At 35.6% G+C, this 12,039-nt stretch overlaps 1 protein-coding gene across 23 annotated transcripts in view; it reads left to right on the top strand.

The window, feature by feature from the left end:
* Window positions 1-12,039, top strand: part of LOC136856665 (rho GTPase-activating protein 45-like) — a 596,905-nt gene that overhangs the window by 396,584 nt on the left and 188,282 nt on the right. For all 23 annotated transcript variants that reach the window (XR_010858450.1, XR_010858451.1, XR_010858449.1 and 20 more), the window contains one exon: window positions 289-370. Coding sequence is in view for 20 of the 23 variants with exons in the window: in XM_067134707.1 (XP_066990808.1) it covers window positions 289-370 (82 nt within the window). In the remaining 3 variants the exon portion in view is untranslated. The remainder of the gene's footprint in view (window positions 1-288; window positions 371-12,039) is intronic.

The raw sequence follows: 12,039 nt of genomic DNA, 5'->3' as shown, positions 1-12,039 counted from the left end.
CAAGAGCAGAGAATGGGTTGCTTTCGAAAACTGTCGAAAGCCCTGGAGATGAGTTTTAATCTTTATTTCCCATCGTCCTCATCTTCATTATTATCATCTAAAAGGTAAAAGAAATCCGTTAGGATGTGTTAGATTTTTAAGTAGTATTTTCGCCTTTCCCTCGCTTTACTGAAGAGAAGAGAAAGATGATATGTTTGGAATCGGCAGAATTTCTTTTAGCAATTCTAAAATGTTTTTTACTATATTGCATTTCAAATTTATTTAATTTCTTCTTTTTTTCCCTTTCAGGTTTCAGCTATGAAGATGAAAAGGCCGACCCGACCGCCTTTTTGGAGGCCATTGACCAACTCGCCCTCGCCTTTTCGAGCAGGTAAGTTCTTGGTGATTCCGTTTTCATTAAATGGAGAGGTCGCAGGGACGGGCAACTTAATATCATTACCAAGACCCTGATCTAATAATTACCAGGTAAACCAGGAGTGGCGAGGGAAGAGTCAGCATGGAGTGAATTTCGAAGCTTGGTAGTCAAGGGGAAAGGAGTAGGTAGGTAGTCACCGAGTAATTAATTGTCAAGAATCGCTTGAGAGAAGTCGAAACGATGCTGAGAATTAGGGAGTGGGCGAGGGATACTGATGAAAAGTGCTGAACTTCTACAGCGGTCACTGTGGATGTTTTTTGTGTTCAGTCATGGTGTGTGTTGGTCTACACGATTCTCTGTTGGAATTCGTAGCAATGAGAGAGAGAGAGAGAGAGAGAGAGAGAGAGAGAGAGAGAGAGAGAGAGAGAGATTATTTCTAGAAACTTGGTTTTAAAGATTTTTTTGCAATTGATTTTCCACATGTTCAAGACAAATATTTTTTCCCCTATAATTACTGCCGCACCAATAGCGACATAACGTAGTTTTCCAGCGACGCTGACAGATGACGTCAACGTAATGTCCCGAATGGTTTATCGAGTACCGATCTGACTGTAAACAGATCTATTAGGAATGGAAAGAGCCCGCTTAGTTCCTTTTAGTATGGAGTTCGTATGTTACGTTTCCCGCCTGATAGGTGATGTCATGTGCGTCAATCACCATTATGTTTTTCGTATTTTATTTTAAAAATATGCTATTAGGTACTTTGTTGTTTTTGAGCACTGATGTTGAAATCTTGAAGTGAGAAATAATGGGAGGAAAAGTACAGGGCTTCTGCTTTGCCCAAAATTGATCGATGATAACTTTTCTTATTGACAAAACTGGAACATGAGATATTATTTGGGGGTCCAGAATAGTAAGGAAATATCGATAAAAGCTGAGAATGGTAACGAAAAAGAAATTAGGTGTGAATTTGCGTTGGGACAGAAATGATAAAACTAATTGATAAGATTGAAGAAAGATTTTGTAGTCAGATATAGTGAAAATGGTAGGAAAAATTAGTCTAAATCTAAATTATTATTATTATTATTATTATTATTATTCATAACGTGAAAATTTCTTTGGATCAAACCATTGCGTCATCCAGAGGAGAGAGTAAACAAATGAAAGAAGAGGAAAAATCAGAACTAAGGCACGAGACGTATCTTAGTAAATACATATGTAAATACATATTAGAAAAACAAATTGTCTGCAGTATGCGAATAGAGTAATACAGAAACAAACGAACTTCACTTCAGGAACTCGTGAATCAGACAAATTTGCGGAAAAGGAGTCGCCATGACGACGAGAAGGACGAGACTCGAAATGATCGATTTATTAACTGATAACTGGCCACAGGACGGATGGACGGAGACAATGCCTGGAAGCATACCGGGATAAGCAAGAGAATGAAGAGGGACGTGAAAATCCCATTGAAGAGCGGCGAGAGGGGAGAAGAATCGAGGGGAAATGACGCAAACGGATTTAGGGGAAGTGAATAGGACGGTTCGGGAATGAGTAGCAGGGGCGAGATAGCAAACCTGAATTGATGAATCAAGTGAGGTATATACATGGGTTTGTGCGGGAGGTCCGAGCGCATTTTTCTATTTTTGGCAGTCGGAAAGAAAATAATGATTAGTAAGTGGAGTTCGTGAGTTTTTAAGGTTAAATGGACCTTGAATTGCAAAGCTGCTGATGGGTGAAAGGGAGAGAAAGTATTTCAAATTTGAGTTGTTTGTTTTCTTTGGATAAAGGGAAAATTAGTCCATGATTGCCCCTTTTTTTTTATTTGTTTGAAACGTACCCCTGAGTAATCTTGACCTTATGGTAATTGCTTAACATGGTTCTTTTATGTAATAGAAAAATACTTTTTGAGTTATCTGCAAGAGAAACCCCCCATTTCTGTTGCTGAAGCAATGCACGAGCGTAATCTTAGCGTAATAGGAGTTGCTATAAAAAGTAATTTTCACGTATTTTAAGGTGTTGGTTTTTTTTTTTTTAATGCATGATTCAAATGAAACTGCATTTCTTGTGGAATTAGACTGTGCTTAAAGGTTACCGTCCACATACGCGTAGAAAGATGGCAGCTAATTTATTTTCATAGAAAGTAGGTTGTCATGGTTCTTTTTTGTGAACGAAGAACATCTCTTAGGTTTCATTACCTAGTTGCAACAAGCTTCTTAGTGTATGGGTAGTTTCAGGTCACTACCAAATGTTTTCATAGAGCTGTTTTTGAGAATGGTTTTATGTCCTTTTCGCAGGCATTTCTTTCATCTGACTCACTTGGACCTATTTTTATCATCTTGACTCCTATAGTTCCCAACCCCCAGTTTCAGGCAGTTCTTTGTTGTGCGTCTCTTCTAAAATGCTTGCTCCCTCTTCTTGAGTTCATACAAACAACAGTTTGTATAGAGATGAAGGATTTGAAATCGCAAGTTATTTTTGCTTTCTTATCGTCTATTGACCTCCTTTTTGGAAGTTAAGTATACCTTAGTTTAACCAGACCACTGAACTGATTAACAGCTCTCTTAGGGCTGGCTCGAAGGATTAGATCTGTTTTACATGGCTAAGAACCAACTGGTTACCTAGCAACGGGACCTACAGCTTATTGTGGAATCTGAACCACATTATAACGAGAAATGAATTTCTATCACCAGAAATAAATTTCTAATACTTCATTGGCCGGCTGGAGAATCGAACCCGGGCCAAGAAGAGTGCTATCCGAGAACGATACCAACCCGTCCAATGAGGGACTTTCTCCTTGTTGGAGAGTTGGGAGCGCTCATGGCTCTGCTTTTTACCTCCCTTTCTTAAATGACTCTGGTGTCCGTGACGCCATTTGCGGTAGCTGGTTTCTCTAGTTCCGCGTTGGACGAGTCGGTAGAGTTCTTAGCACTCTGCTAGGCCCGAGTTCGAGTTGAAGAATGAGAGGAATTTATTTCTGGTGACAGAAATTATTTCTCGCTATAATGTGGTTGATTTCACAATAAGCTGTAGGTCCCGTTGCTAGGTAACCAGTTGGTTCTTAGCATCCTTCGGGCCAGTAGAGCTGTTAATCAGCTCAGTGGTCTGGTTAAAGTGATAATTAACTTTAGGCATTCAGTAGCCTTAAGGTGGGTAGTGACAATTCTAGCTTCACCACAGCCACTGTATCATGGCCTTCCGGTAAAGGTATGAGTTCCCTTGCTTGAGGATGTATATTCAAAATAATTTTCCTTGGATATCGGCAAACTGATTGATCGACTGATTAATTGCTGTTTATCAACTATTTTTTTTTTACTACATACCTCTCTCCAGTGCTTTTTCTTTATTTTAATTTAACATGGAACATTCTGTTTCTGTGGAATGGACAGGTTACGCCATTTTGGCTCTTCCCATGCATTGTTTGTGCTCATTTTGAATAATATTGAGCATACATAATAGAAACGATTTCTTCGATCTACTGTCCCGAAAGAGAGCTTCATTTATCCTACCGTCGCTCTCATCCTCTGTCCTAATGACTTCCTCCCTAATATGATTACTGTATCTCCCATCATCGTAATCATAGTGCTCTCAAGGGGTACGTGATTGGATAACTCTATTTGAGAAGCCATCCCTTAACACCGGTTGGTAGAAGCCAGAGAATATAGTAAGATAATTAGAGAGGGTGACCCTTCGCTTCTTTATACAAGACCTTTTTCATTTATATATTTATGTTACGGCAAAGAGACCAAAAGCAACCGCGGTCCTTTGGTTGTCATCTGAAGTGACGACCAACCCAGAATGTTTGGATGAAACTAATGCTGTACCAGGTTTTTCTACTTTGGAATTTGGCACTTTGTGGTTTGGGAAACATTCAGTAAACATGATGTGCGCCGGAAATCTGATTAGCCCGTTTTCAGTCTTAGTTATTTGTTAATGTTTGTGGATTATGACATTTAACCCAGATTTTCCCATTAACATTTTTTTTTTTCACTGTGCCCACACTTTTGGAACTGGACAATGAAGACGTTAACTTTCTAATCAAGCTTCCGTCTAGTTATCAGTAGAATGCCCATATTTAAAGGGGAAGAGAGAGAGAGAGAGAGAGAGAGAGAGAGAGAGAGAGAGAGAGAGAGAGAGAGAGAGAGAGAACGCAGTCAGGCGAAGAGTTGTATAGTAAAATACTGATGAAAATAAGACTTCTGTAATCCACCACTTGACTGAGTATTTGTTAACGAGTCGTATGTCATCTTCATATTTCCATTTTTATATCTTGAAAATTCAATAACGTGCACATTCGTTTTATTCCATGGAAGCAGTCACTGAGTTCTATAGAGGATATGGTTATTATTATAATCGTCACTGTCCTCACCCACTCTGTTCATCCTCTCACTTTATCTTGACCCATTACCGCTTACAGTAGACCTTTCCTGCATGCAATGTTTCAGCAGGATACGGTATAGTTTGGTTTCTCGTATTTGTACTTGTCTGGAATACCGTATTCTAGGTTTATATATTTTCCTTCCTTGAAATGAAAATAGTTCCAACACTCTGTCTCTTAACTTTTTTTTTTGCAGGTGGAGCAAGTACAATAATTTTTTGGTACTATTGTTTGTTATTGTTACTGCTAATAATGATACAAAAGCCTCCTTATTTCTTCATGAAATTATGATGCCATTTTTTTCATTGCAAACAGTTCACATATACACAAATAAGTTTTTCACAGATTTTGAATATCCATTTTAGGAGAAAAACTAACTCATTTTAGCTTCCTTCAGTAATAGGGATCTTCATTTCTTAATCACGCAGGATCTTAATATTCTTGTACTGAACAAAAATAACTCCACGGGTTTTTGAGACTTTCTTGAAGTAGTACCGTATTATGACATATCTAATGGAAAATTTGCCTTCGATAATACAGCAGTTTTTAGGATATGTGATGAAATGTTATTAAAATCCAAAATTACTAGTCTGTCTACTAAAATATGAGAGAGAGAGAGAGAGAGAGAGAGAGAGAGAGAGAGAGAGAGAGAGAGAGAGAGAGAGAGAGAGAGAGAGAGAGCTCCGAAGATTAAATAAGCAAACCAAACATGTCGAGCCCCGGCCTTCGAAAGCTTACCGTGAAATATAATGTAAAATAGGACGATTTCGTTAACAGTCGTATCCTAAAGTTTGGCCAAGATTTGGCTTATCCGTACCCATCCTTTGTCATCACACATCTGAAATATGATACAGTACGGTAAAGCATATTGATTCATTTTCCGTACCGTGCATAAAAGGAAATACCGTTCCGTAATTATGTACCGTACTTTTCAACAAATAAAATTGTGCCGAAGCGATTTCCGTACAGTGCCGTACCGCACTGGCAGCTTTCCAGCATGCCATTCTGTCATAGTCCCTCTCAGTCCAGTGGTCAGGCGGATTTTCAGTACCCAGTGCATGCAGACTCGGCAGAAGTAATTTTTTTACTGTGTTCTTTTATTTCTACCTACTGGCGTCCTTCTATCAGCTCCAAGTAGCTTCCCTTAACGACCGCAGGTTCGTATCGTTTTCCAAGTGATCGACATTTCGAGTCAGTTGCAGCCTTTGTGGTTTTATGAAATTTGTAATCAGCGGTTACCGTTAGCATTCTGGAAATGATTTTTCATACCTTTTAGTTTATGCTTCCAGTGTCTGTTACTAGGTACATTTTAAATGCTCTAAGAAAGCTTCCCTTTAATTTTTATCTTAATTTTTTTGCTGCTTGTCATTTATGTAAACATTAATATCTTTGCGCCGTATTTTCGTTTTTATTATACTACGTTGCTCTTCTCTTGGAGGCACTTTTCTATTTTCGCCTGTTAATATCCTACTCTGCCAGGCAAGTTTATCGCCTGTTTTGTCTTATTTCTCTCGAGTGCGCTTGTATTTTGAAATAAAAAAAATATAAATTTTTTTAAACACGCTTTTATTAAAATGTACTAAAAAAGTAAAAAAATAATCTTGAGACACACCAGGATTTTCTTACAATTAATCATGTCTACAAAAATAAAAGCGTGAGCGCCAAACATGGAAGGAAATGCTTCAAGAAAAGAAATATATATATTTTTTATTTCTTGTAGCATTTCTTTCCTTGCTTTCTTTTTAGTGCATTTTAATAAAAGCGTGTTAAAGAAAAAGATTTATATTTTTTCATTTTTGAATTTTTAGTTTTGACAGAAATTTTAATCGATTTATGATTGTAACAAAAAGAAAAATTGAACGTGGTATCCTTTCGAGCCAAAGAAGGCATGAACAGTCCGTAGAGTTGTTAACTTATTCTACTGAGTCAAAGAAGATATGAAAGATCCGTAGAGTTGTTAACTTATTCCACTGGGTCAAAGAGGGTTTGAAAAATCCGTAGAGTTGTTAACTTATTTTACTGAGTCAAAGAAGATATGAAAAATCCTTAGAGCTGTTAACTTATTCTACTGAGTCAAAGAAGGTTTGAAAAACTCATAGAGTTGTTGACTTCTTCTACCGAGTCAAAGAAGGTATGAAAGATCTGTAGAGTTGTTAACTTGTTCTACCAAGTCAAAGAAGGTATGAAAAATCCATAGAGTTGTTGACTTATTCTGCCGAGTCAAAGAAGGTATGAAAGATCTGCAGAGTTGGTAACTTATCCTACTGAGTCAAAGAAGGTATGAAAAATCCAAAAAGTTTCATATACAAAATTCTACCGAGTCAAATATATGAAAAATCCAAAAAGTTTCATACAATATTCTACTTAGTTAAAGAAGGTATGAAAAATAAAAAAAGTTTAATACAAACCCTGAGATACTGGGAGAGGTCACTGTAGGGTCACTAGAGGTCACTGCTGACCTACTGATCTTATAAGGTATTGTCACCGGTATTGAGTAACCATGCAAAATTTCACGTCCATTGGATGGAGGGAACAGGTCAAAAATTGAGTTACAAGTTTTGACCCAGACAGACAGACAGAAGGTCACTGCTGACCTACTGATCATGTAAGGTTGTATTGTCACTGGGATTGAGTCACCATGCAAAATTTCAAGTCCATCGGACGAAGGGAACAGGTCGAAAATTGAGTTGCAAGTTTTAACCCAAACAGGCAGACAAATGGTCAGATGCAGTAGTCAATTTAAATAAAAGCATGTAAATAGGGTAGTTTTTAGAACGACGGGAGCAGGCTGTAACAGTATCTCTGAGTGGAAGCTTAGTCCATGTTACCAATGTTCAGTGTTACTTGGCCCGGGGGGGGCGGGGGGATGAAGTCCCTCCGGCCAGGTCAGCACACAGCCCCCAAAGTCACGTTAGGAAGGTAAGGTCTGGTTAGGTAAGGACATGGCATTCTGGGAAAGGTTAGGTATGTTTTCGTCGGCAGAACCTGTGTCCATCGTTCTCAACTGACCCCGAAAATAGTAATGAAGGGTAAGAATCGCCCACTCGTTTTACCCTCATTTTTATAACTTTCCCACAAATATCCTTTGTAAGCATTCCGTCACTGATGAAGGACGAAGGAAAAGTCAGGAACGAAAACTTCAGGAACAACTTGTTACAACTGATTTAAGAAATTTTGCCTTCCTCTTCCCAGTGAACAACAGATAAAAAGGAAAAAGGAAAAAAGATGAAACATGGAGAAAACGACGCATTACAGATTGAAGACATTTCCTCCTCCAATTTCCGGTGACTGGGTAAAAAAAAAAGGAAAAAGTTAAGTAAAAAACAGCTTGAAGGGGAAGAGGGATTGTATAAAAATGACAGTGAAGAAAGTAAGAATCGAAAAAGAATGGCTCTGCAAAGGAACTGGAAATTATTAATAATGGAAAGGGAAAAGAAGGAAATTAAGACAACAAAAAAGAAGGATTAACAGACTGGAATTGTAATTGGACAATAAAACAGAAAATTTCAAGAAAAGAAACATGAGACCGGTAAGGAATTGGAGCTGATCACAGAAAGAAAAGAGGGATAAATCTATGAATAAGGAGGCCCTGGGGAAGGTCCAAAATTAAAGGAAAAAATCCACATCGGGGCGTAGATGGAACTTGAAAATAACTAAAACGGGGAAAAGGAAATTGTGAAAATTAGGAAAGATAAAATAGACCCGGAAGTGCTCAGAGTGGGAAATATAAGAAACACGGAATGGCACAAAACGGAGTTGGAATGGAAACCGCAAGTGGAACGGAACCAGACGTGGAAAAAAAAAACGTAAAATAAAAACGCAGAAAATAAAAAAAAAAAAACATGCTAAACGGAACAAAAAAATTTCAAGGAAGCACTATTAACCAAAACTAAAAAAAATTTTTTTTTACCAAAAAAGGAAGTGTGGCTGGAAGTGGAAAAGAACTGTGTAAACAAAGCTCAAAAGGAAATGTAAATAACGAAAGGGGGAAAAGAAACAGTTACAAATAAGAAACGATGTAAAAGAAAAAATAAAGCGGGAAATAAAGGAACCCAAAAAGGGATCATCCGTTTTTGTGTGTGTCACATCCCCAGCGGGCCATGTCGTCTATTGGCACTGGTTGGAATCGAATTCTTTTTAATGAGATGTCTCAGAGGTTTCGATTAATTAAAGCAGGATCAGATGCCTCGTTATTTCTCCAGAGGGGAACTGGGTGCCAATAGCATTTTTATTGTGCGGTGGAAACTCGGAGACAAAGTCTCTTTCTCCTTCCTTCGAAGGGCGTCATGGAAGGGTCGCACGCCTTTGTTCCTTTACGTACGTCTTTGGGAAATTTGTTTACCAGTATTTACTTATAAAAATAAGTCCATTAGCACATGTATTGAGCTACATCGAACGTGAATACTTCTTGAGGTTGGAATAACTTTATATATATATATATATATATATATATATATATATATATATATATATATATATATATATATATATATATATATATATATATATATTTTTATATATCACCATGATTTATATACAAGCATTAATATGAAAATTTTAACACAATCTACCGTGAAATAATATATTTTCATTAAGTTACAAACGTCCTTTAACATTAATTATACTCTACCTTGAAATAATATATTTTCATATATATTTTTATGATAGGGGAATTTTTTAATTGATAATAAGTTGATATATATACATATATATATAAATTTAAACATGAAACTTTTATTCTTTTAAATATTATGAGATTTACCGTACCTCTGAAATAACTCAAACCATAAAGGAATTACACACGATAAGTCGTCCCACCTGACTAGAGCTGTCACTTAGGCTTTTTGAGATGGACAGGGGTGAGGTAGGCTTACTCACTCTGCTTTTTATCATTCAGTAAAAAATCACTTAGGATTGTTTTGGCCCCATAGTAGTATATTAAGCGAGGAGTAAAAATATTGTCCCATAGTAGTATATTAGCGAGGTGTAAAAATATTGTCCCATAGTAGTATATTAGCGAGGTGTAAAAATACTGTCTGGAAATATTCTTCATTTTGCAGTAATACAATTAACAAAGGAAAATTATATGAATTTAAGCCCAGGTTTATACTCTTGACCCCATTCTCTACAAAAGAGATTTCAAAGAGAAATGAAAAAATGCCTGTAATCATATTAATGCCACATGACCCATTTTGCATTCAACAATTGCCTGGGTTCATCCTAGACAGCTGTTTCCCACCTAAAAGATATAATCCGAAAATGTAATGAGCTTGGTGCGCATTAAAATGATTATGTTCCCCTATAATCTTCATGGCTGTTTGTGAAACAGTGTCTTCTTTGTCGTCTTTTTTGTGAATGATCTCCCTATCCCTTGTTTGACATTCCTCTCTCTCTCTCTCTCTCTCTCTCTCTCTCTCTCTCTCTCTCTCTCTCTCTCTCTCTCTCTCTCTGGTATATATATATATATATATATATATATATATATATATATATATATATATATATATATATATATATATATATATTTATATTTATAATATATATATGTATATATATATATATTTATAATATATATATATTATATAGAAATACATTTATTATATATATAAATATATATATATATATATATATATATATATATATATATATATATATATATATATATATATATATATATATATATATATATATATATATATATATATATATATATATAATTCTATTTTTATAAAACTATTAAGAGAATCTTAGACTTGAAAGTTTATGGTTGATACAAAAAACATGGCATCAAAGTGAAACTCGTAAAGGCAATAAGAAACTAAAAGGAATTCTTTTAGCTCCGATAATTTTAAAGATTATTTGCAAGTTTCAAGTATATCGAATCTGTGTCACCCTACCATGCAACGTTTTCAAATTCTGTAGCGCATAAAAAACTTATCTGTTGCAAGTTCTCTGTGTGATGTGTTGAGTTTTTCTTTCGCCTTATGACATGTTGGATGAGTTTTGTAAATCCATGAATAAGTAATCTTTGATGTGAAATTTATGAGTATGTCCTTCCACTAATGCTATATCTCTCTTTCTGCTTATATGTATAATCTAATAATATATATATATATATATATATATATATATATATATATATATATATATATATATATATATATATATATATGTATATATATATATATATATATATACATATATATATATATATATATATATATATATATGTATATACATATATATAATATATATATATATATATATATATATATATATATATATATATATATATATATATATATATATATATAATATAGATAGATAGAGAGAGAGAGAGAGAGAGAGAGTAATCTTGTTAAAGGGAGAAAGAGGAGGGAGAGAGGCATAATCCTGGATGTTTTCCGAACAGAAAGAGAAAAAGAGAGAATGCGGGAGAGAGAGAATCTGGTAATCTTGTTGCAATAACGGATAAATACGAGTAAATAAGTTCGGTCTTATTTCCTTTCGGCTACAGTTGGGCGTTTTGTAAACATGAGGTGAAGTCGTCGAGTTCTGAAATCGCATTTGATGCCAAGAAATGTTTGTCGAGTCCGAATCGTTCGCCCAGATTTTGTCGATTTGAATCCTCATATCTGTTTTATATCTTATTTTTCGTGTTTATTTTTGAATTCTCTTCCTGCCTCCATTTTCCTAGAATCGCTTTCCTCCATCTTTTGCAGACGGAACTATCGCTTCTCTCATGGTTGAAACTCTATATTTTTTCCTTTCCTTTGTTCTTATTTCTTCGGGGCTGGGCTAGGTACGGGCATGAATTTGCCCATTTCATTAAGCTCTGAAATCGAATACAAATAGCTACTTGAATATGCATATTCTTTTCGCTATTTCTATGTCTTTTTAGCCACAGTGGTAAGCTTTATTGAAAATGTATTCCTACGGAACAAACCAAAATACCAAGAACAGAATATCCGTGTGTGAAAGTGAAAGAAAAGAAAAAAGTCCTGTGTATTGATGTATAACTTCAGTTATGTGTATCAACGCAACTAACCAATTTCTGAAGCATATTATCATCACGCAAGAGGTCGATGTAACGATCAGTTATTGGAAACAATACGTCCTGTGAAACTTGGTTTTTTTCAAAACGAGATAATTCAAAATTAGATACTAAACTGAATATGAATGTGTAGAAAAATGTTTATAAATACTGAATCACCGTTGCACTTGTATGGGTAGTGTGTTGCAATAATTGCATGCAGATATAGCAGTGGCTTTCAAGTTGAACTGACAGTTTGTGTAAAATAGCTCA

Source organism: Macrobrachium rosenbergii, chromosome 36 (assembly GCF_040412425.1).
Source record: "Macrobrachium rosenbergii isolate ZJJX-2024 chromosome 36, ASM4041242v1, whole genome shotgun sequence".
Lineage (NCBI taxonomy): Eukaryota > Metazoa > Arthropoda > Malacostraca > Decapoda > Palaemonidae > Macrobrachium > Macrobrachium rosenbergii.
This window is presented reverse-complemented; position numbering and strand designations above follow the sequence as displayed.